The sequence below is a fragment of the Hemibagrus wyckioides genome, linkage group LG05, assembly GCF_019097595.1.
Source record: "Hemibagrus wyckioides isolate EC202008001 linkage group LG05, SWU_Hwy_1.0, whole genome shotgun sequence".
NCBI classification, from domain to species: domain Eukaryota; kingdom Metazoa; phylum Chordata; class Actinopteri; order Siluriformes; family Bagridae; genus Hemibagrus; species Hemibagrus wyckioides.
The window spans coordinates 28,217,151-28,241,591 of record NC_080714.1 but is presented as its reverse complement, the minus strand read 5'-3'; the positions used below and the strand labels follow the sequence as shown (position 1 = coordinate 28,241,591).

Below are 24,441 nucleotides of genomic sequence, written 5' to 3'. Positions count from 1 at the left end.
GCCAAATGATTCACTACTGATTCCTATACTAAGACCAAATGATTCAATAATGAGTCCTATACTAATCCTGAGTGATTCACTAGTGACATCTACCATTAATTAAATATTTTCACTTACATAATAAACGCCAGAACACCGAGAGCCCAGATATCCGTGGCGGGTCCGACACCGTGACCTTGCAAGATCTCAGGAGCTTTAGGAAGTACAATGTAAACTGACATACAGAACACACACATATACAGAAAAAAATATCCTACATAAAGCACACACACCACACACACACACATATATATATTGTAACACTCTGAAGTTTCTGAAGTAGACGTTCATCCTGGTACTAGTGAGTTTCTGTGTTTAGTTCACTATTTAGGAACTTACTTACTTAGGAATCTTGTTTCACAGAACATTAAATGTAACATTAAATGACTAAAAAGTACGATGCCTCTAAAAATATGATTTAAAGAATTTTCTAGACTCAAACAGAATATTTAGTTTGAAAGCCCTGACAGTAAATTTGTTCATTTTGTATCACCTTTGCTCTCTGTCATCTCTTTGATGTGCTCGATGTTGAGGGCGTGGCCTGGAGTGAAGGGCTGCGCGGAGCCCAGGTCCACGATCTTCACCACGTTGCAGTCAGTCACTAGCACATTATCTGAGCGGAGGTCGAGGTGGACAATGCGGCGTCCATGCAGGTAATCCACACCACTCAGGAGCTGCCTTAACAGCTCACACACATGCATCTCCGAATACACGTCCCTGCGGCACGGAAACACACACAACACATCCTGCTGTGGATATGTTCACACTAATATAATGAATTGACACCCCAAGACAACAAAAGATCCCAAGATTCCAATTAAAATCTAGTCATCTTGACATCACTCAGTCTTTTGTAAACTCTGTAGACATAGGGCTCTCACCTCTCAGCCAGGCTGTGTAGGAGTTCTCGTCCAGAGCAGAGTTCCTCAATGAGCACCAGGCAGGAGGGCATGAGGATGGCTCTATGGAGCTGGACGAGATTCGGGTGGCACAGCCTGCGCAACACCTGATACTCCCTCAGCACTAGCTGCCTCTGCTCAGGGCCGTACGGAGTCAGCTTAGCCACCAGAGGCTGCGAGCTCCTGCTGTCCTCACACCATGTCACCACACTGAAACGACCCCTATTGCAAAACAAACACACAAGCTTAATTTCACAATGCACCCGGACAGTTCCCCTATCAGCCAGCAGAGGTCGCTGTCCAGAGTTCCAACGATTTCTATTTTCAGTACCATATCCTATACAGGGTCAAGGGAAAAGTCAAGTCTATCCCAGGGGCTTGGTGCACAAGGTGGACACCTTGGATGGGGGGGGTCAACTTATAATAGGGCACACACACTCACACGCCCGTACATTACAGACGATTTACAGATGCCAATAAGCTTTCAAAGCATATCTACGGACTCAGGGAGGAAACTGGTGTACCTGGAGGAAACCTGGGGGGCAGAGGGGCAAACTCTATGCACACAGCATGGCAGCAAATATAAAAAACCTGACGCTTGAAATGGGTGTCCCTTGGATGTTCAAGGCAAGCATGCTAACCACCAAGTCCCTTGTCTCCAGAATTCTAATCAGTCATTCATCAAGGTCTTTTACTAAACCATTAGAAGTGTCTGGTCACTGTTAGTCCCAGCTACAGCTCAAGTGTATTACACTCAATCTTTGGTAATCCAGTGTGTATAACAAACCTGTTGATCTCAGACAGGAAGCTGTAGGACCTCTCTGAGCCAAGCCCTCCTGGCACAGTGATCTTGGATCCAGTAGATTCCGTCAGGATCAGAGGAATGTGAGAGTCTTCAGAGAAGAAAAAACACAGGTTTTTATAAAAGACGCTGTCCTGTCATGGAGTCTACAACAAAGTGAATCTCATAACAACGTAAAAAAAAGTTGAATGTTTTCTCACCTTCAACTGGCATTGTCATAAAAGCAGGTGGGGAAGGATCACTGAAAGGTCCTGGTCCTGTTTTGGTGATGCAGGCTACACGGAACACATAGCTGGGTCCTCTAGGTAAAGCATTAGCTATGTAGCAACTATCTGTAACATTCTCTGACAAAATTGTCCACTCGTCACCTGGAAACCAGGAGAATCAGGAGAACAGTCAGTGGTAGGGTTGTTTGGTGAAACGGTTGCTGAATTCACCCTAAAGTGCATTAATTTCCTAAAACCACTGGTATTTTTTTGGTATTTCGAGGTTCTCTCAAGGTTGTGATAGAGACCCATTTTTTTTACCTTTGAGGCTATACTGTATGCAGTATGTGACAGGATCAGTGCATCGCACTGGCTTCCAGAAAACCAGAGCTCCACCGCTAGCCAGCTGGATCACGTCTGGTTTGGATGGTCGGGCTGGCATTCCTGGAGAAATGTTTGGATAGGATTTATATGGCTGGAATTCATGATGAAGAACGATTGCAGTTGTTCCTTTTGTGTCTAATAATACCCCTGTCAGGTTCTTTCCATACCTTTGCTCTTTTTAAAGGTTGGCATTTTGAGAGAGAAGAACTTTGGCTTTTTCTGAGGGCTTCCTGAAAAGGGAGCTGATGGATAAAATTCTGAAGTGACAGATGCTTTCTCTGGAGGAACTGGATTCTTCACAATGGGCCCTAGTACAGCAGAGATAATCAGATGTGTTAGTATGTAGGCATCTCCAAGCACCATCAACAAACATATTCTGTGAGTGGTAACTCTACTCCTGAGGTTCTGAGCTAGTATTTGCACCAAACAGAGTTTCACTGAAAATGATAAAATGATAAACTTTAATGAAAAAAACTTACATTTCATAGACAATGTGGATGTTCAGAGGAGAACAAGGATTATAACAGATTTTTTTTATATATGTGTGTCATACCCCTTTTTTCTTCCTTGCCCTCTTTACTGGACTGCCTGGTGAACAGCTTGGTGATGCTGGAGGCCGAAGCCCTCATCTTCTTCCTCAAGGTCAAGAGAGGGGTCTTCTGCTGTGGACTTGAGCCATACTCAACCTTCTTTTCAGATTCCTGTGTCTGGGAGCCAGAGGGTTCTGGAGTCCAGGACTTTCTGCGGAAGATTTTCATGAGTCCAGATTTGGACTTCCCACTCGGGGGTTTGAGCTCCAGAGCTGGAGCTGATGAGTGCCTCTGAAGCACCTCTCGGCTCACTGGGGTCGCCGATGCTGGGCGTATGGGAACTGCGGAGGAACTTCGCCTCAGTGTGACATTGTTCTTGCTCATTGTTGTGCTGTGTGCATGCTGTTGCAGTGGTGCTTGGCGAAGGTTCCTGAGAACTCTCTCCATGTCCTCATCCTCAGAGTCCTGTGTAAGAGAGAGCTCTGATGCTTTTCCTGATGACGGTGCAACCAAGTGCTCCTCTGATTCATCATATGCTCGATGGCGTCTCTGTGAAATGAGGTTGCTGGGAGACTGCTGTCCAATGTAAGTGCTGGTTTTGCTGGAAGAATCTGAGTCATGTTCAAGGTCACAGGACTCTGCAAGAGACAGCTGTGAACCTGCTACATTTTCTTCTTTACCCATGGCTGCTGGCTTCTCCTCTCCAGGGGGTGACTGGCTGTCATCTATGTGAGACCCCTTGATTACTGGCAGCTCCTCCATGGTAATCTTGTGAGACTGTGATTGACTGTGTGATACACTATTTAAAGGAACCTCTAAGGCTTCATCTTCCTCCTCATCTGTGAACACGTTATTACGGTTGAGCTCTAGATCTTCAGCATTATCTCTCAGTGTCCTGTGCTCCATAGAAGTTGCTGAGATTCCTGTGTATTCATCCAATGACCTACTCCTCCATTGAGTGCGGGAGCTTGGATGGATGGGACTCACCCCTCTGTCCAAAGAACAAGACTTGGACAAAAGTGTGGACCCTCGCCTATGTCTAAGGCCAGATTCCACATCTGGAGAATCCTCTACATACTCTATAAGTGGTTCATTTAACCGTCCAGACAGGCTGGAGCGTAGCGTTCTGCGCCCTCTATCTTGTTTCCTGGCTTGGAGTTTGTCCCGAAGCATCATGTGTCGAGCGGACATGGGTGAGAGCTGTTCATCACTGTTGTAGAAGGTGCTCTTGATCAAACTATCACGGGGGATTGGTGTTGCACTGGTCACCTTACTATCTTCTTTTCTCTCCCTATTCACCAGCTCAGGAGAAGGTGAGGGCATCTCTCTGGGTGGGTCACTTATAGGAATCATCAGTGCACCCCTCCGCTCTCGCTCTTGACCCAATATTACATCCTCCTCATCTCTTCTTAGAGCGAAGGATCGTTTAGGAAGATCAGCATACGGATAATGTTCCATACCATCTTCCTCTGTGTCATCATCTTCCTCCTGGCTAGGGTTCTGGAAGAAGCCCCAGGCATCAGCTTCGTCATACTCAGAGGAGGAACCAGTGCTCACGGAGGTGCTGCTGGTATTTCGAGGGTCTCTCAGGGTAGTGATGGAGACCTCGCATAGTGGAGCATCCAGCAGGTTCGGGATCGACCTCAGGGTCAGGACTGAGCCAAGACATGTTAGAGAGCGCTGGGAGAAGAAGAGAAGAGAACCTTTTTAACAAGGTCACAAGGTTGTATAAGGGTTTATACAAAGGATCTATACTGACTTACCTGCCACTTTCTTCTAGAAATAAAGGATTTTAAACTCTTTGTATCAATCATGTCAAACTGCTTCTCTTCATATAAACCCTAGATGTGAAAGATTTAAAAGAGATTATTTTACAAATTTACTATGGAAAATATCTTGAAGGTTGTCAAATTTGTAGTATGTCCTATCAAAAGACTGCAATAAACCATATATATGTTTATTAAGTGTTTCTCCTGGATTTTTTTAAATTAAATTTCAAGCCTAAAATGTTCTTGCTCTACTGGCAGATCATTTTAAAGAAGGAATACTGTACTATACAGAACTATTATGTTTGGTTTGTAAAAATCTCAATTTTTGGCAGTGTTTTTCCTATTTTCATTTCAAACCAACAAACACAGATCTTTGAGACGTTGCTTATATACCTGAAACCACTCGCCATTCAGGCATTCCAATGCTGATGGTCTCATCCTGATGGGAATAAAACCAACAGTCATTTTTAGCCTCCACAGGTCACTTGAGGTCAGATAGAAATATACAACATTCTATCTTACTCCGGGTCTGGCTGTAGAACTCCACGGAGAAAATCCTTGGCTTGTTCGCTCAAACTGGTGATCTCTGGGAGGTTCCAATACAGGAGACCTTCAGCCACCTTCAGCAGCGTGGCACGGTCATTTTCCCCAAAAAAGGGGCAGTGTCCAGTCAGACTGCACAAACAAAACCATAAACAGCGACAGCTATGTGGTGAAAAATGAAGAATCATCTGTTCATCTTTGAAATAAAATTATCTTTATTGATCGATTGCAATAAACGTTAATAAAGGAAACTTTTTAGCTCATCAACTCATAGGCACAACCTTAATTAATAAGTAATTTGTGATATTTTGTCCCAGGTTTCATCTTAAGCTTCCATATGGGTTTCCACCCACTGGGGTTTCTCCAGTTTCCTCCCACCTACCAGTAAACATGCTGGATGGTGGATAGTTGACTCTAAATTCTTCCTAACTGTAAATATATGTGTATGAAGAGCCCTGTGATGGACTGGTGTCATTTTCAGGGTGTGTTCCTGCCTCATTTACAGTGTGCCCAGGATAGACTCTCTTCCTGACCAAGATAAGCAATTACTGAAGATGAATGAATAATTGGTAATTCCTGAGTAACCTGGAGTTCTTAAGTAGGATATTTTACATATTTTAAGTTTTTTTTTCTGTAGGTTTAACAGGTTTACCTTAAAGAAGTAGCAATTATTATGGTTTAGTCTTTAAATACAAAGTTAACAAAAATGTTAGAACAATAGGGAAAAAAATACAACAATCATAAATTTGAAGAATGTACATTTTTTTTATTCTTACCATAAATAAGCAACAACACCAACAGACCTGAAATCATAAGAAAAATCAGTACATTATACATTAATAATACATTATGTAGTATAATTAACACAACCAACACTAATCACTAATCTAATCATATTTTGTCAAGTTATATTGCTCAAAAACACTCTCTTGCATTCTGTGAGAGTCTACAATAAACCTAAAATTGTATAATGGAAATGATCACAGAACCAGATATCAGTTGCTGTCGTCACTGGTTCCTGGTGAACGATTTCCGGTGCCACAAATTCAGGAGTCCCAAAGATGCTGTACTGATGCCTGGAAGGGTCGATCTCCTGACAGAAGCCAAAGTCACAGATTTTTAAGTCGTCTCCATCCGGGGAAACCATCAAGATGTTGTCTGTCTGCAGGACGAAAAGAGAATTTTCAGTAAATAAGATTACAGAGCAGTTTACTCACATTCAAACCCAAACCCTCACTTACTTTAATGTCGAGATGCAAGATGTTCATACTGTGAATATATCCAACCCCTTCCAGAATTTGCTGAATGTAAACCCGGACCTAATGTGAGAACACACACACACACACACACACACACACACACACACACACACACACACACACACAGTGTGAACACAATGTATTTTCATCAGCATTATTCGAACCTGTGTATAATGTGTATAATGTTTATTACCTCTTTTTCACTGACTGATCCTTTCAGTAACAAGTGATCCAGTAATCCCTGAGAGGAGCAGCTGGGAAAAAAAATCACCCTGTTAAAGACACTAGATAGATTAAATGGTGCTTAAATTACAATCAGAATCAGAAAAAGTTTTATTGCCAGGTAAAGGGTCAGCAAGGAGCACTTTACAGTACTAGGAATTTGTCTTGGTGTCAGGTGCAAACATATACACAGATAAATAATTTAAATAAATACTGTATAAGGTGACTTGTATGAAAATTAGTGCAGTAGAAAAATGTAAAAAGTGAAAGTGACTAACATATATACAGATGTGAGGTATGTACACAATATAGAATGAGAAGTAGTGTGTACAAAAGTGTGAGTTTGAATGAACAGTTTGAATTACAATTACGCATTTAGCAGAAACCCTTATCCAGAGCGACTTACTATTCTTTTATTATCGCATTTTATGCAACTGAGCAATTGAGAGCCGAGGGCCTTGCTTGGGAGCCCCAGCGGTTGAAGCTTGTAGCCCTAAGATTTTAGCTCAGAGGACCAATAAGACCTAAGATTTGAGCTCAGAGGTCCAACACCTTATCCACTAAGCTAGCACATTGTCCTAATGCATATTTACATTTCTGGCATTTGGTAGACATTCTTAACCAGAGCAACTTACAATTTATCTCATTTTATGCAACGGAAGGGCCTTGTTCAGGGGCCCAGCAGTGGAAGCCTAGTGGATCTGGGATTCAAACTCACAACCTTCTAATCAGTAGGCCAACACCTTAACCACTAAGCTACCACATGCCCATGGAGGACTCTTTTTCCTTGACATTGTATTTCATATTTGGATTGGGTTTTTTTGCTATAAATAGACTGTGAAAAAGAAAGTATGGAAAGAGCTCACAGTAAATCTGTCATTTCTCTTTCGTGCTAATATGGAGAACCTTGCTTCTCCTTGAACCTGCATGTGAGACTGGGAGAATTCTCCATGATGTAGAGCAGTAGCTTTATTAACAGCTTATTAACCTGACTATGGGTTTGTTGGACTTGTAATAACCAGAGTGTAAAAACTATTACATACGTTAACGCCCAAACAATCTGATGTTACTTATGTAATGGTTATGTAACCACTTACGAGAAGCATAATAAATGATTCAATTTCTATTAATAATAATATTAAAAAATAATAAATGATGTGATCGCTAATGTGAAGTGTTGGCCAAAACAGTGTTAGCTTTTCATCAGTAACGAAAAATTGACAGTTGTAAATGATTTGGACTAGACTAGACCTGAAATATTTGAGTGATGCCTACAGCTCGGTGATGAGGACGAGGGTACGGCGTGTGCTGAAGAAGTCGAGCAGGCAGGCCACCCTGCAGTGCGCGAGCCGGGACAGCAGGTCTCTCTCCTGAATGGCTCGGGTGCGAGTGCTGCTCTTCAGCGGGATGAACTTGGCAGCAAAAACCTCAGCGCTCGCCCTGTGTGCAACTCGCTTCACCACCCCAAACGTGCCTCTGTATATAAACAAAAAACAATTAAAATCACTTTAACTTAAAGACAATCCAGCTAATCCATGGCATGGGTGAATTCTGGATTCTCATTGGCCAGAAATGTTTGTTCTGCAATTGATGCAAATTATAAAATAACATTATATTTTATTCCTTACATGCCATTTGGAGCTAAACATATCAGTTAATTAGCATTAGTGTGCTGAGTCAATTTTACCTGCCAATCTCCTCATGGATGTCATAAACAGCATGGAGTTTCCTCCTTCGGCCCACCTCCAACCCTCGGTCCTCCTCTTCATCCTCTTCATCCTCCTCAAACTCCACTGGACCTGAGTAAGGTGTTGGTATGTATACAGTATCATAAAGTGCCACACATTCATGAAGATTTGAACCATTTTTTGTTGTAGTGTTTTACTTATTGACTTTAAGGGTCCTGTTAGAAGCAACCCTTAAAAGTGTTAGATCTAACATTACTTTCTATTTAAAGTGTACAAATAAGCATGAATTAGCCTCCTAATGGCATTCCTCTGTACATAAAGTCAGCAAGTTTTCCAATCAGTGGCAGTGAGGAACAAGAAAGCCCTCAGACATTGATTTAAAAAGATTCTTTGGCCACCGACATCGTGTTTTAAATGAAATCATCAAAACAAGTGTCCACAAACATAGGCTATGGCAAACAAAGGGAAAATGTAAGTGCAGAAACTCTCTCTCAGCTGTTATTGAGATATTTAAGATACACTACCAGTCAAAAGTTTGGACACACCTTTTAATTCAGTGTTTTTTGTTTAGGGACTTATTTTCTACATTCTAGAACAATCCTGGAGATTTCAAAACTATGAAATAACACACATGGACTTCAGTAATCCATAAGTAATGACAACAAAAAACAGTCAGTTGTTATTTTAAGACACGAAGGTCAGGTGTTCTGGAATAGTTCTTGCAAGAACAGTATTGTCAAGTGCATTTGCAAAACCCATCAAGCACCATGATGAAACTGGCTCACATGAAGACCATCCCAGTAAAGCAAGACCAAAACTGACCTCTGCTGCAGAGGAGAAGTTCATTTAGAGTGACCAGCCTCAGAAATCACCAATTAACAGCACCTCAGATTAGAGGCGTTATGAAGGCTTTACAGAGCATCAGTAGCAGACATATCTCAATATCAACTGTTCAAAGGACGTTATTGTGGATTTCAGCCGCCTTCAGCATTGTTTTACAATGTAGAAAGAAATAAACATCAGGAAAGACCATGGGATTAGAAGGTGTGTCCAAACTTTTCACTGGTAGTGTAGGTACATGGTCACTTTGTGAAAGATAAACATGTGTGACATGGCTGGTGATCATTTATCCGGTTTGTTTCTATGTGTGATGGACTGATCAGAATGATTATGGAGTGGATAATGTCCATACCAGGTTCTGATTAAAATGTCTAATGTGTGCACTCCACAGTGACCTTCTCCAGGGCTGACTCTTTGGGCTAGTTTCAGGTGTTTTTGTGTAGTTTCTGAATGTAATTATTCTGGACACGGGCAACCAATCAGCCTTAGGCTTTGTAAACCCTAGGCTTTGTATGGTACATTACCTGTAACCATGGTGAGGTGGGCATGGCAGGAAGTGTGGCCTGAGCTGTTTTTGGCTGTACAAGTATAAGTTCCACAATCAGAAAAGTACACGCTCAGTAAAGTGAGAGAAAAGCGAGCACCACTCTGCTTTATTTCCACGTGTTCACCAGTGATGAGCTCAACACCGTCCTATAGTAAGAACAAACAAAGAATTCTGAGACTTCAATTTCACAAAGACTTTACTGGCCTTAATGTTCTATACCATCTAAACAAACTACGCAGATCCTTAACTTGGTAACTTTTAAAGAATTAGAATCAGTAAGAAGGCCCACGGGATGTGGTAGCTTAGTGGGTAAGGTGTTGGCCTACAGCTTGGATGGTTGTGAGTTTGAATCCCAGGTATAATAAGTTGCCACTGCTGTGCCCCTGAGCAAGACCCTTAATCATCAGTTGTATAAAAAATTTGATCCACTGCAAGTTGCTCTTTGTGAGCGAAGTGATCGGCCTTGACTTAAAATTACTAGGTAACCTTGGAAGACCTAAAAGCAAAAGGATCCTAGTCCCTGCCCCGGATCATTTAGTCTCAGTACGCACTAGGTGTGTATATGTTTTAACTTACACTATAGTAAAATATAGGAATAGGAAAAGCAGGCTTCAGGTGAGTAAGTGTCTGTGTGGTGGCTTCCTGAAGTGTATGATGGGTAGATCCTTCAAACATTCACATTCCCACCCTCCTAAACCTAATAGTGTAAGTGAGACGCCACTACTCCAAGGTAAGTTACACTAATAATCAGACTTTAAGGCCCATCACAATTAGCAATTTATTACTTAAAAGAGTTGATTTTGATTAAATAAAAGAACAAAATAAAACAATAATTAACAACAGATTATATGAAATTGCAGTTAACATAGAAGAACCATTCAACCTTCTCACTTAACCCTTCGTACCCAGACTTCTCAGAGCTAAGTTCAGCATTAACCACACAAATTGACTTTCAATAACACTGGATGCATAAGCAGAGCCCTGAACCAAACAAATGCTTCTTGCAGTTGAATACAAATGATTCACTTCAAATCAACTCAACAACAGTTCTTACTTCAAAATAACCAGTCTCACTTAACTCATATACATTCAGCTTAACTCATATTGACTCAATCTATGTCTGTAGAGAGTTCGTGTGTGTGTGTGTGTGTGTGTGTGTGCGCAGAAGATGTCGGTACCAGTCTGTAGCAACCATGAAACTGATGAGGAGACTTGAGATGACTTGTGATAACTTGTGACGATTGGTGATGGTGATGTGAACAACAGGGGCGAGACAGCGAAGAGATGTCGCCAGGATGGCAGGGCACCAATAGCAACACATGAGCCAAACTCCGCGCGGCCTAGGGAAACTTGAGACTCCTCTCAAACCAACTGCGCGGGTCCGTCACGACATGCACGGACTCGGCCACGGGAAAAAAGTAATCCTCAAAACGAAACAGAACACAGGCGATGTACAATCTGGACAAAAAGACAAAATCTCAGGGAAAACGGAGGAAAAGGAATATTGGGCACTCCGTGAAAACTCACTGGGAGTTCACTTACATGTTCCCGCGTGCTGACAAGTGCATTTAACAATACACGGGGAAAATCAAGGCCTCCGCTCTAAACACAGTTCACGGATGGCTTATAGCGGCGCAAAAAAAGAAAAAAAAAAGTAAAATCCGGCTCTAACCTCACACAACGGCTTCAGAGTTCTCACTCAATTCACGAAACTAAACACGTATTTCTACCGTTTCACGTCTCCATTCCAAAAAATGTAGGCTTCTCACATCAGCGACCAGGGTGCACCCTTTTTCTCTTTTCTACCAAAAAAAAATGTATTGGGCAAAACTCCTCTCCTTCTTATTCCCAGGTGCCTTTTTCATCTTTCTCAAACATATAGGAAGCGAGGGAACTCGTCAAAGTCCTTTAAAAATACTTCTGTTACATCTAGATAAGGGCAGATGCCAGAAATGTAGCATATACCTAACAATAAATCTATCATACCTAGCTTTGAAAGACACCGTGTCTTATCAAAGGTTAATCGCAAAAAGTTTTCTTGTACAGTTTCAGCCTTGGATAAAGTGGTCAATGATGAACCAGTTTGCTTAAACCAGGTGTGTCCAATCTTATCAGCAATAAACAGGTTTTCATTCCAATCAAGCAGGAGCCACACCTGATTCTGCCTGCTTAATCAGCTGACCTTGGCTTTCAATAGACTTAAGGCCTGGTCACACTACAAGACTTTAACCTTCGGCAGATCGCTTTGCTGTTCAGACTACATGACTTCACTGTACGTCTTTTTGTCCTTGTGTTGTTCACACTACGTGACGCTTCGTAAATGATCCACAAGAGGGCGTCGCACACCATGCGATCTGACAACAACTCTTGTCACCCAATGCCTCAACACTGTCCCCAAACCACGTTTTGTCACGAAAACACACGCGACAGGTGGATCCGGAAATGAAGCGAGACTTTCGGTAGAGGTTTGTTTTGAAAATGGACGTCGGCAGGAGTCTCGCTCTAAATAAATGTTAATTTATTAAAATAAATGTTGTGTCCACACTATTTTGGAAGCCATGTTGCTGCTGCTGCTTTTCTTCCGGTGACCTCAACTCTGTTGACTTGCTCTCTCATTGGCTGGAGGTCGTAGCTACAAGCCAATGAGACACCACGTGATGTCGAGTTGGCCGACCGTCCCAGATATTTAACATGCCAGATATCTGGATTTTGTCTGCGAGGTGTCAGCGACGCATCAGTGAGCCTCTCTGATGTGTTGTTGAGTAGTTCACGCATAAAGATTGCCAAGCGCTGATCACCCGCTGATTTTCCCACGATCACAGACCGATCTGTCGGCGAGCTCATTAATTTGCAAATCGGGCTTAAAATCCCGTAGTGTGAACTAGGTTTTAGTTGCCTTAAAAAGTGCAATATGGTGTCCCACAAGGTTCTGTTTCAAGACTGTTATTTTTTCCCTTTTTTACTTAGCTAGTTGGACATTGAAATGGAAATGGAACAAACTACTCATAATGAAGTAAGTCCCATTTTTAATCAGTATCTGTCTCGTGTATGCAATTAAACCATACCTTGAACCATCTGACCTCTGGGATTGGCTGCCCGGTAATAACCACAGAAAAAGTTGCAGGTTTCCCAGGCCGTACACTCAGATCTTCCATGTCGACCTGCACCACTGGAGGATCTGCACCAAAATCCAGATTAATGACTTATATTAAACACAGATTTTGGAGATTTAAAGTGTAAGCATTTGGATCGAACAATAACGCTACGATTGGCTACGGCTACTGCTATCAACACAAGCATCTGAACTTTCTTCCAAAACATCCTGTCCAATGCTCCTTTCCAGGTTCCTCAAACAGAACTCCTCCACATATTGTGTTCACCTGAATAATTGTTGTCCTCTGTTCTTGACACTCGAGTCTCTTCATACTGCTCCTCTGGGATGTCCGATTGTTCCTCATATTCCTTCTGTGTATCTGTACTATGTGCAGATCTGAAGAATATGTGAACAGGTGCAATAATTTCACTTGATTTTACTGGAATTTAAATGTTCTAAGCTTGGGTATTAGATGTGGTACAAGTTATGCAAAACATGGACTCACTGGTTGGAAGGTCCAGACTGAAAGAACATCTGGAAGAGGTTCTTTACCAAAGCACTGGACCAACCTTCTGAATCTGGAGCTATGCCCAAGAAAGACATAATCAGGGGCCTCAAAGCAGTGTGAATCTGACCTATTTGGTCATTTCTTTCAAGAAACTACAAACCACTGGCTGCAGATACATATTCGATCATTATTCTTCAGTTCTTCAGTAACATTTTAAGCTTATGTAAATACAAGTATATAAATATTTGAGAATGTATTCAAAAATTTTAGCATTAGCTTTATTAGCTCAGAGGCTAAGCTACAAATGCAAACACTGGGCAACAAACATGTCTCTACTGATTTAGTAAAGTTTTGCCAAACTGCTTTAATAAACATTATTCAATACTTGCGTTTTATTGTCAGCTAACACTTTATAACTCCAAGGATATAAGCAGCTCATGAACTCTCAGAGTCCACCATGATAAAACATATATATAGACAGAGCACATGGACAGTGTGTGTGTGCCTAAAGGCAGCGGAGGAAATGACACTTTAACAGACCGACCACAACACTTGGGGTCCAAGCACATAACCAGCGTTGCAACTTAGCCAGGCAAGCGCTGACCAGAAGGTAATGGGTTCATGAGAAAGTAATGGAGAAAGAGCAAGCAAGAGAAAGAAAGAGACAGAAAAGAAGTTTACATGCAATGTGTATGGGCGTCTCTCTGCATTTTGTCAGGACACTTACATGAGGATGGCTCTGATTGGATCTTTAATCTCCTGCTCTGGGACTAAAAAAGGGAGTGGGATGGAGAACATGGAGTTAAATAAAGAGAAGTGTGGATGAACATGGTCAACAGGTTTCCAAAAGCCACTAATAACCCACTTGTTTGGTATGAGTGACTTTCACCAGTGAAGCTTTTGAGTGGAATGTTTCAATTATGACATTTGTACCAGATGGATCTGTCTCAAAGACATGCAAGTGTCTCAAATGATAAACCAAGCTTTATACTGTAATATAAATCATAAGAGTGAAACTTTAATGCACTGAGATGTGTCTGAGGATGAGGAGATGGTATTATGGTCTTGAATGACAGTCTGTTTCACACAACCACATGCAAAATGATATAATGAAAAATCTTTTACCGTAATGGTTAGCTTTGAGATAGAAGACATTGTTCATTTATAGAGAATGCATGCACTGGATCGAAGGAACCCCCTTTACCATTTTTTAAATATTTACAAATTGATAAAGTTGCTCTCTAGTCTGGAGGTATGGGGTATATAAACTAGGAATGCTTGCTGTTGTGATACCTTTATAAATCAGTCGATCGTATATAATGAATTTATATACAGTCTGAATAAATGAATTAATGTATATATATTATATATAATTATAATTGTATATATATTATATATTAATACAGTATACCTCGGCATACAAATTGAATTCGTTCTGGAGGCAAGTTCTTAAGGCAAAAATTTGTATTGCAATATGCATTTTCCCACAAGAAATAATGTAAACACAGATAATCCGGTCCAGCTGCCCAAAAATATGACCAATATTGCCGATTTCCAAGTGTCATGCCAGTAAGGCATGTAAGGAAGTCATGCCACTAAGCTTGGGCTAAAAATAGAATAGACCAACAACTTAGCTGCTGTTCAGGTTGGTTCATACAGCAAAAATGATTCATATGGTGATTCAAATTTCTTGCAAAATTTCAATTCTTAAGGCAAAAATTTGTAAAGGAGGGCATTCGTATACCGAGGTTCCACTGCTGTACACATCCGTGATTGCAGCTTTACTACATCTCTTTAGTTCCTTAATTGATCATGGTCTTCTGACTACAGAACTCATGTCACATGTTAGACATAACAGATGAACTGGTGGAACTGGAACACAAGGGATGGAAGGACTGGTGGTGGAACTGGTCCTATGTGCTCTGCCAAACCCATGAGACCATGGCATTGCTAAAAGTGATAGTTCACCAGGAGATATTCTTGTTTTACCTTGTTCTATGTGGACCCTCATACCTGGAGCTGAGGTGACTTGAGGTTGGTCTTTGGGGTGGTCTGCCGCAGGGGGTGGTGTGTAGTACACCTGAGCTTTGCACTTAGCACTGCCCATCTGATTCATTATCTGCAACACAGGCAGGGTGGGTTAATACAAACATAAATGAATTCAAAGAAACACAGTAGAAACACACACATATGTTTCATTCCAGTTGGAAAGCATCCACATGAACAGCATTTTTTAGCATGATCGCTCCTCTGATATACCTTATACATTCTTTAGTTAAATTTTCTGTAGGTAATCCCCACATGGCAGCCAGATATTGGGCTTCAACCAATGAGAAAATGTATTGTAACTGTATTTTTAGGGGCAGTGGTAGCCTAAGTGGTTAAGGCTCTGGGTTGTTGATTGGCGGATTGGGGTTCAAGAACAATTTCGGTTATGCTGCATGACCACACCAATGTTCAGCTACTGTAAATTGTTGCCCAGTGAAACAGGTACCACTGAATAAAGGGGGCAATTAATGCAGCAAGTTGCAACCAGAATGGACATATGAGTAGGTATGTTGTTTTAAGGTTACCTCACACTCATATTGTCCCACATCTGTCTCTTCTGCTTTCCTTATAACCAGTAAAAGGACTCCAGTCTGTGTATCACTGTCGATTTGGTATTTCTTGCCTTTCTCCAGCTGTGCGCCGTCCTTAAACCACCTACAGCATAAACACCCATAGTGAATAATATTTGATATTTTTTTATATATTGCCCCCACATATAAAATGCCTGACTTGTAAGTAAAGGAATACAGGACATAGAGACTGAGTGACATGACAACAGCATTACCTGACAGCAGGTACAGGAATACATCCTCCTTTACACTGCAGCTTCACATCCTTCCCTATCGCCAGCTGGGTGTTTTGAAGTCTACTCGTGAAACTGGGAGGAACTGAAAAGTGTAAATTACAGTCGGTGAGTTGTCGCTTCACCACACCAAGCTACACCAGTTAGCTTGCTAAACAACAAATAAAGAAAATGCCATAATCACAGGCTTGTAAGGACTTGAGATGCTGTAACTGCTGCAACAGGAAATGAATCACCATTCCTTAATTTGAGGAGAAGATTTTCTACTGGAACAAAAGAAGTTCTAGTTTTCTAGCACTAAGCTCTCATGCCCTTGTGAGCTTGTTAGCATGCTAGCATGGTGTAAATCAAAGGGCATATCGATGCTACCATAATTTGAGCATATGTAGAGAAGGAAAGATCACTATTGCGCCTACCATCCACAAGGATCTTGGCCAGGGTGCTAGCGTTCCCCATGGGGTTTGTTGCATAACACATGTACTGACCAGAATCGTCCATGGACACAGAAGTCAGAACCAAATAGCAAGCCCCATGGTTTCCCTCTGAGATAATGTGATGCTGGTGGTCCTTCAGAGCAGCACCGTCTGAGAAAGCAAGAAACATTGAAGTCTGGGATTTCCAAAATTTCTGAAAAGCGTGCTAAAATTATTACCTTTGTACCAAGTAACCACCGGTTTCGGGATTCCCGTCACATTGCAAATGAGTTTTATGGTCTGTCCGAGTTTGACTATAGAATCGGTAAGGGTCAGCTCGAAGCATGGTGCACCTGTTGACATACAAATTAAATGAACCAGTTCTGTGTTTCGAGACCACCGTGTGCTAGAACTGTACTACAAACTCACTCCATGGAAGTTTGCTGCGCTGTTGCAAATCTTGAAGGTCTTTGAGCCAGGACAAGCGGGTGAGCACTGAATGAGCTTGAAGTGTGACTTTTCGGATTGTACCTCGATGCTCGTGCCAGATACCCCAGGATCGGTCATCCCCTTCGACTGTGTCCTTCAAATCGACATCGCTCAGCTACACAAGAAGAAAAATCTTTCTTTATTTCAAGAGCAACTTATATATTAATAAACAGCTGCAACAGTGATCAGAAGTCTTTTGGTCCAAAGATAACACCAGCTCATGATCTCCAGATTCTTGTCAGGAATGAACTATGCACCCTGGAGGAGAGAGGCAGCAACACATCATTCTGCCCACCATCCAGTTTTTACTAAAACTAAATTATCTACATGTGTATTCTTTTGTGTAAAATGACCTTCATCTTGTTTCTGAAGACATACAGTATGGACTGGGTGCTCAGATCTCTTTTGGTTTTGCAGAAGACTATACAATCTTTATACAGGAAGACATGGCGATGATGACCTCTGAGTGAAACTTTAGTCCCCGGTGCTTCCTCCCATACCACAAAGGAACCCTGGAATGGAAAACAGCCAAGAGATCATAAAACAGAGCGAAGTCTTGCGCATTCAACTGCCATTTGGATGAAGTCTGATGACCCACCTGTCGGACTGGTTCCCCAAGCGCTTTGAGAGGTGCAGGATAGTTCTCAATCAGGGACGCATGCTGCATGTTCTCTGCACGCCAAGGCAAGCTGGACACCATGGAAAAAGCATCTTGGAGTAGGTAACAGCTCTGACCACTCTTTGCTTTGTTCCTTATCAACTCCTGCAACATAAACAATGAAACCACAATTTGCTTTGTTACAGTATGGTAGTTTACAGAAATTGTGATCAATCATTTTATAAAGTTCACAGCACTACCTTGAACAGGGTTTGGTACGATTGAAGCCTCTTCAAAGGTCTCTCCAGATATGTGCTGACACTAAAGACTTGAGTATCCAGATGTGCAAATGCAGTGTTGGCATATTGCTGAGAAAGACACTATGTTTTATTCCGATGTGTTCATGTAGGACAAGCAAACATTTTATTCAGTGTTTCAGTTACTTTCCAAATGTAAGCTACAATAATCTAAAACAGCTAAGCTACCAGCACTAAGCAGTAGATGCTTACCTTAAAGAAGTGTTGTGTGTGTTTGTCTGAGATGCAGGCCTGAGCTTGAGGCTGGCCTGTAATGTACTGAAGATACATCTCAAAGTCTGGGGCATAATTTACAAAACACTGAGCCACATCGTCATCTGTGGTGCACTGGCTTAGCTTTGGTAAAATACAACTGCAAGATGGAAATATACAAATAAAACAGGAAATAATGATATTAAGCAAAGAATAAAACACTCTGTGTGGTGCTGTTAGAGGAAAATAATCAACAATCACTGTTAACTCCCTGAAGTTTGTTGTTTTCCTAAAACTGCAAAACTTTTTTTCCTCTTATGCCACAGCAAGTTTCTAACACTACAACTTTTCTTGAAATTAAACACTTTTTCTATCCATTTATCAGTGCATCTAATTCTGTGGAACGCCATGGAAACAAGGTCTTTACTTTACTGAGGCTTTAAAGAGTCATTATAGATTTATCTCTGACTTAATGACACTGTGGACTCCTTATGTAGATGTTAAATAAAGGTGTTCTCAGATAACACTTTCCACATTTCTGGCATTTGGCAGACACCCTAATCCAGAGCAACTTACAGTTTAGCTCATTTTGTACAAGTAAGCAATTGAGGGTTAAGGGCCTTGTTCAGGGGCCCAGCAGTGGCAGTTTGGTTGACCTAGGATTGGAATTCACAACCTTCTGATCACTAGTCCAACACCCTAACCACTAAGCTACCACATCCATCATTTATTTTACCTGTTTATGTGGATCAGACTCAGTACAAGTCCCACTGAATGAGCTGTTACTATAGAAGCGATGACATATTAATATACAGTAAACCTAGGATTTGGAGCTGCACCACTGTCAAAGCTGATTTTGACCTTCTGACCAGAAGTGCTGTGTCACAAAACAAATATTGCATAATAAATTTTTTTTTGCTTTACTTTACCATTCATGGAAGCTTGTGATGTCCTTTATGTTGCAGAAAATGTACTCTTTCTGGCTATGGATCGTGAGCGGAACCTTGGAGCTTGTCTCTACATGCTGTAAATGGTGCTCCACAAAGAAATTCATTTCCCTTACAAACTCATTTTCTCCATCGAGCAGACCTCTGATCAACCGACTGAAAAGTTAAAGCATATAAAGAGAGAAATTTTTTAAAAACGTTTTGTAAACCATATACACTTGCATGCGCCAACTCACCTTGATGCCTCATTATATTCCTCTTTAGAGGGCGTTTTTCTTCCTTTTCTGGAAGTGTCTTTTGTCTCTGATTCTTTCACCAGAGAAAGTAATTCCTTAAAAAAGAACATCACATGATCAGTCAGGGACAGGGGCAGAAAATACCTCAGTAAATGCTTTTGACTGATTTGGAAGATTTGTGTTTTACTCAATTATTATTGAAATGCAAAGTCATGAAGTGTTGGGTATGATGAACTTGAGATGTTTAAATGTAGATGCTCTCTGACTTATCTCTTAACACCACAGCAATTCTAACCTTTGTCTTTTTCTCGAGGTATGCTGGAGATAACCATCCTTGTCGGGATGGGGTGTTTTTGCTTGGCTTAGTACGGATAAGCCACTTCACAGGATGAACAGAATCCAGGACCTCAACAAACTGGCCTTCCTTAAGGAGAAAGGTCTCTTTATTGCCTCCAATTGGGTGACAGTCCACTATGGCCACGTAGATGTCAAATGTCTGAGGAATAAAGGCACCATGTCAAGTGATGGCAAAAAAATAACCACATAGAAATTGATGTAGAAGAATAGAACACTGTGGTATTACCTCCTCTCTTTCATCATCCTCATCGGACTCGGAGAGAGACTCTACGTTGGAAGAGGTCTTGAGGCTTTGAAGGCATTTAGGGGATGGAGTTTTACTGACTGACTTTTCTTCTGTAACACATCGATTTTTAGTATTTAGTCAAGTTTTCAGCAAGATACAGCCAGTATATGCAAACTGCCACAAAGTTGTCCAAGTTACTTTGCATATAATTTCTTAAATTATAATCTTAACCCTATGTTTACACTGGAGAGTGACCAGGTGCCAGGAAAGTGCCAGGTGACCATTCATTTTCTCTCAACATGTGGGATATAGCCACAACAAACAAACTCAGTAGAAGACCAATCCTAGGATGACATCATCTTAGGTTCTCAACTCAAATTTAGTTCCTACCTGAAATTTTGATGAGCAAAAATTAAAGAAGATTATAACTGTGTTTCAACTTATCTTCTCATTAAATGTGTATACAAACATTATGAAAAAAAGCAAAGCTTGGAAAGAAGTAGCAGAGCTCATTGTTGCTTCTGGGGAATGTGCACTATATTGCCAAAAGCTTTGGGACATCCTTCCAAATCATTGAATTCAGGTGTTGTTTTTCAGGGGTTGGACTCGGCCCCTTAGTGCCAGTAAAAAGGAACTGTTAATGCTTACCAAAAGCATACCAAGGCATTTTGGACAATTTCATGCTTTGTGGGAACAGTTTGGGGATGACCCCTTCCTGTTCCAACATGACTGCACACCAGTGACCAAAGCAAGGTCCATGCATGACATGCATGAGAGAGTTTGGTGTAGAGGAACTGGACTGGCCTGCACAGAGTCCTGACCTCAACCCCATAGAACACCTTTGGGATGAATTAGAGTGGAGACTCTGAGTCACGTTTTGGGACGTCTGCCTTTACTTCAACTCTTCTGGGAAGGCTTTCCACAAGGTTTAGGAGTGTGTTTATGGGAATTTTTTACGATTCCTCTAGAAGCGCATTTGTGAGGTCAGGCACTGATGTTGTGATGACCAGAAGGTCTGGTTCGCAGTTTCTGCTCTAATTCATCCCAAAGGTGTTCTATGGGGTTGAGGTCAGGACTCTGTGCAGGACAGTCAAGTTCCTCCACACCAAACTCACTCATCCATGTCTTTATGGACCTTGCTTTGGTCACTGGTGTGCAGTCATGTTGGAACAGGAAGGGGTCATCCCCAAACTGTTCCCACAAAGTTGACTAAGGGGCCGAGCCCAACCCCTGAAAAACAACACCTGAACTCAATGATTTGGAGGGGTGTCCCAAAACCTTTGGCAACATAGTGTATGCACCTAATAAAGTGTAGTATAAGCAACATCTACTAGTGGGGAACTTTAGATTTTTTTAATATCATTTAAAATATTTAAGATAGGCATGAAAGAAAAGACTGACCTTTTACTTTTAACTGTCCACTGATTTTTTGTGGTTGAGGGCTGATGTTCTTTTTCTCTTCTAAACCTTTAGACAGCTTCATTTTGGATTTTGTCTGTTCCACTACTTTTTCTCTGAATAAACACACACACACACACACACACAAAATTGCCATTTCTTTTATAATTTTCTTTTAAAAATGAATATTATGTGTAATAATTTCTGGTCTTCTTACTTGGATAAGTAGCCTGTATCCACATCAGGGGCAGTGTCATAATCTGAAAGACAGGATGCTACAAAACACAACACAATTTTTTTAAAGGCTACCACCTAGACAATTTCAAATGAATTTAAACAAATCTTTACTGTTATTAGTTTAAAAACAATGAAAGTACATTTGGTTGATGGTCACCAAAGCTCTCAAATCATTAGCTATTTATGCAACCTGCTGCTTCATTTAAAGACAGGAGGTCCAAATTAAAATTAGGAAATAATTGATTTCAGAAACTGAAAAAAAAACAATGCCTGAAAAACACATAGATTGCTGCAGTAACAAGAAATACTGCCTGGATACTACACTTACACCAGCATCTAAGAATAAGAATAAGTCTTTATTTTTGTCACATATACATTATAGCGTAGAAAAATTGACATTTATGACATTTGGCATGCACCGTTATACACAGCAACTTACATTTATCCCACTCATACAACTGAGTGGTTGAGGACCTTGTTCAAGAGCCAAAGGGCAGCTTGGTGGTGCTGGGATTTGAACTAACAGCCTTCCAATTAACTAGGATGGGAATGTGGTAGCTTAATGGTTAAGGTGTTGGACTACTGATTGGAAGGTTGGGAGTTTGAATCCCAAGCTGCCACTGCTGGGCCCCTAATCCTTAATTGCTGAGCTGTATAAACTGAGATAAATGTTTCTCTGGATAAGGGCATCTGCCAAATGGCAAAAATGTAGTACAGTCCAACACCTTAACCACTACTTCATTCTTTTTTTGCACGTCCCAGCTTTAGAAGCATTAACTTGCTTGTTAACCTGTACGGAGACTAGTCATATTGATTAGATATCTTAAAAAGCCCTCTGTTAAAATGCATTAGGAATGGACATTAGTGAAGCCATGCAGCATGCCTAGATTTGAAATGATTATTAAAGGCAACTTACAAGGACTAACTGAAACGAGACTTTTCCTTTTCTCCTGAATTTTTCTGTAGGTGTCATCTGTAGGCAGATCGTAGATGAGCTTAAGTGTGTCCTCTTCCTTACTAGAGATCTGCCCAACTTCTTTTCCAGGAGTCGGTTCTGTTGCTGCTGGCTGTCCAGTTTCGTTCATACACTTCTTTGGATGACTGACTGTCACATTCCCGTTGTAACTAATAGTACCAAACTTGTTGGCAACTTCACAAGTATAGATCCCTGCATCTTTGAAACTTGCATTAGCTATAACCAGCATGCACCTGCCATCTTCATGGTGGCTGATGTTGTGGTGCTTCCCAGACTTTATCTCAACACCGTCCTTCAGCCACCGTACTGTGCTGGGTTTACCCTCAACGATACACTCCAGACAAATTGTATTACTCAGCTCTACATTCTGGGTCTTGAACACTCCCTTGAAAACAGGTCGCATATCCTTTCGAGCCTTGTAACGCTTGAAAGCAGCTTGGATCTTGACAGCTGCCTCTAGCATTTCTGTCTCATCCTCTTGACTTACGTCTATACTAGAGGGTTCTTGAGTATGCTGTTCTGGAGGGTTAGTGTTCTTTGTCAGCTCTGCAGTTTCACAAGCCTTGGTGTTCTTTTCCCAAGATTTATGGTTGACAGCACCACCAACCAGACCCTCTATCTTGGTCGGAGCTGCTACCTTTCCTTGAGATTGAATTGTTGAAGGTTCTGGGGCCTCTTTCCATTGCTTCACACTTGTCTGATCTGTAAAACCCATGTCTACAACTGACTCTGCTTTCTGCTGCAGTTCTAATTTAATAGAAAGCTCTGATGTTTTTTCTATACTGACATGTTGCTTCTTGTATTCCTGATACATAACATGCTCACTTAATGCTTCCTCTGGAAGATGTTCCTTTGCTTCACTCAAGGATTGAATCTTTTCAGGTGCTACAAATGTTTCACCATGCACATGTGGTTTCTTTTCTTTTGCTTCTGCCCTTAATGATGTTTCCTTCGTGGTATAGTTCTCTTTGGTCATTTTATCTCTGAAATCCAGGAACTGACTCTCAGTATCTGAGGAAACTCTGAAAGTTGCTTCTTCAAATGGGTCCTTGACCAAAACCTGTGTCTTTGGCCCTTGCCCTTGAAGAACAGCCTGTGGCTGGGTGACATTTTCCTTGTGGTGAGGTGGTGCTAGTGGTAAAATTTTGCCTCGAGTCTCACTTTCCTGCTCTGTGCTATATCTGCACACTGGTATATCCTTTATCTTGTCTCGATTTTGCTTGCTAGCAATGTCTGCTGTAGTTGTAACTGCAGTCTTCTCTGCACTTTTACTCTGCTCTGCAGTAACATGATCATCAAGAAAAGGAGTGGATTTCTTTATATCCACCCTCACCTCATCCTTCACAGGGAATCTTTTATTTTCCTTCACCATTTCCTCCATAAATGTCTTCTTCTCAAAGACTTGCTCCTCTGTTCTCTTTACACTATGGTCCAAGTGGTCATCCTGGCATTGCTCTAGTGTAGTACTTGCAGGTGGCTGCCTTACAGGTGACATTTCTGATTCAACAAAATCGCTTTGTCCATCTAGCATAGGACCTTGCTGGGATCTCTTGCCCTTTGCACGTGGTGGTACCTGAGGGATGTCCTTAGGTTTGATTGGAAGTGCTAAATTGCAGTAACAGGTAGAATAAAGGTATACAATTATGAAGATGTGAAGAAAGTATTTCTTTAAAAGTTTACTAGTGTACATCAATACCAACACTGGTATAGATATCGTTCCTTCAATGTGCTCATTTGCATGTACCAATACACAACAAATAAAGCATGTGATTCTATGCAATGTAAGCCTGCTGTAAATTGTCATGCTAATGAACAAACAGCTAGAGTGGACAGTGACTGGGAAGTATTTCGCAATTAGTGTTCAAAGCAAAGTA

The 24,441-nt window shown here is 41.3% G+C and overlaps 1 protein-coding gene across 1 annotated transcript in view; it reads right to left on the bottom strand.

Moving 5' to 3' along the window:
• obscna (obscurin, cytoskeletal calmodulin and titin-interacting RhoGEF a) overlaps nucleotides 1–24,441 on the bottom strand; it is a 50,006-nt gene that overhangs the window by 3,145 nt on the left and 22,420 nt on the right. Inside the window, exons 42-79 of the mRNA XM_058390272.1 lie at nucleotides 22,508–24,172; nucleotides 21,572–21,629; nucleotides 21,358–21,470; nucleotides 19,957–20,066; nucleotides 19,669–19,869; nucleotides 19,374–19,468; nucleotides 19,120–19,293; nucleotides 18,191–18,350; nucleotides 17,942–18,049; nucleotides 17,682–17,846; nucleotides 17,437–17,595; nucleotides 17,024–17,198; nucleotides 16,834–16,947; nucleotides 16,598–16,765; nucleotides 16,164–16,266; nucleotides 15,904–16,033; nucleotides 15,320–15,449; nucleotides 13,328–13,457; nucleotides 13,109–13,218; nucleotides 12,794–12,906; nucleotides 9,706–9,874; nucleotides 8,341–8,452; nucleotides 7,929–8,129; nucleotides 6,625–6,685; nucleotides 6,414–6,491; nucleotides 6,162–6,334; nucleotides 5,949–5,975; nucleotides 5,152–5,304; nucleotides 5,023–5,068; nucleotides 4,624–4,701; nucleotides 2,884–4,540; nucleotides 2,498–2,638; nucleotides 2,268–2,390; nucleotides 1,941–2,108; nucleotides 1,726–1,831; nucleotides 921–1,160; nucleotides 533–756; nucleotides 118–214 (exon numbers count right to left, since the gene is read on the bottom strand). Of these exons, the coding sequence (XP_058246255.1) occupies nucleotides 118–214; nucleotides 533–756; nucleotides 921–1,160; nucleotides 1,726–1,831; nucleotides 1,941–2,108; nucleotides 2,268–2,390; nucleotides 2,498–2,638; nucleotides 2,884–4,540; nucleotides 4,624–4,701; nucleotides 5,023–5,068; nucleotides 5,152–5,304; nucleotides 5,949–5,975; nucleotides 6,162–6,334; nucleotides 6,414–6,491; nucleotides 6,625–6,685; nucleotides 7,929–8,129; nucleotides 8,341–8,452; nucleotides 9,706–9,874; nucleotides 12,794–12,906; nucleotides 13,109–13,218; nucleotides 13,328–13,457; nucleotides 15,320–15,449; nucleotides 15,904–16,033; nucleotides 16,164–16,266; nucleotides 16,598–16,765; nucleotides 16,834–16,947; nucleotides 17,024–17,198; nucleotides 17,437–17,595; nucleotides 17,682–17,846; nucleotides 17,942–18,049; nucleotides 18,191–18,350; nucleotides 19,120–19,293; nucleotides 19,374–19,468; nucleotides 19,669–19,869; nucleotides 19,957–20,066; nucleotides 21,358–21,470; nucleotides 21,572–21,629; nucleotides 22,508–24,172 (8,035 nt within the window). The remainder of the gene's footprint in view (nucleotides 1–117; nucleotides 215–532; nucleotides 757–920; nucleotides 1,161–1,725; nucleotides 1,832–1,940; nucleotides 2,109–2,267; nucleotides 2,391–2,497; nucleotides 2,639–2,883; nucleotides 4,541–4,623; nucleotides 4,702–5,022; nucleotides 5,069–5,151; nucleotides 5,305–5,948; nucleotides 5,976–6,161; nucleotides 6,335–6,413; nucleotides 6,492–6,624; nucleotides 6,686–7,928; nucleotides 8,130–8,340; nucleotides 8,453–9,705; nucleotides 9,875–12,793; nucleotides 12,907–13,108; nucleotides 13,219–13,327; nucleotides 13,458–15,319; nucleotides 15,450–15,903; nucleotides 16,034–16,163; nucleotides 16,267–16,597; nucleotides 16,766–16,833; nucleotides 16,948–17,023; nucleotides 17,199–17,436; nucleotides 17,596–17,681; nucleotides 17,847–17,941; nucleotides 18,050–18,190; nucleotides 18,351–19,119; nucleotides 19,294–19,373; nucleotides 19,469–19,668; nucleotides 19,870–19,956; nucleotides 20,067–21,357; nucleotides 21,471–21,571; nucleotides 21,630–22,507; nucleotides 24,173–24,441) is intronic.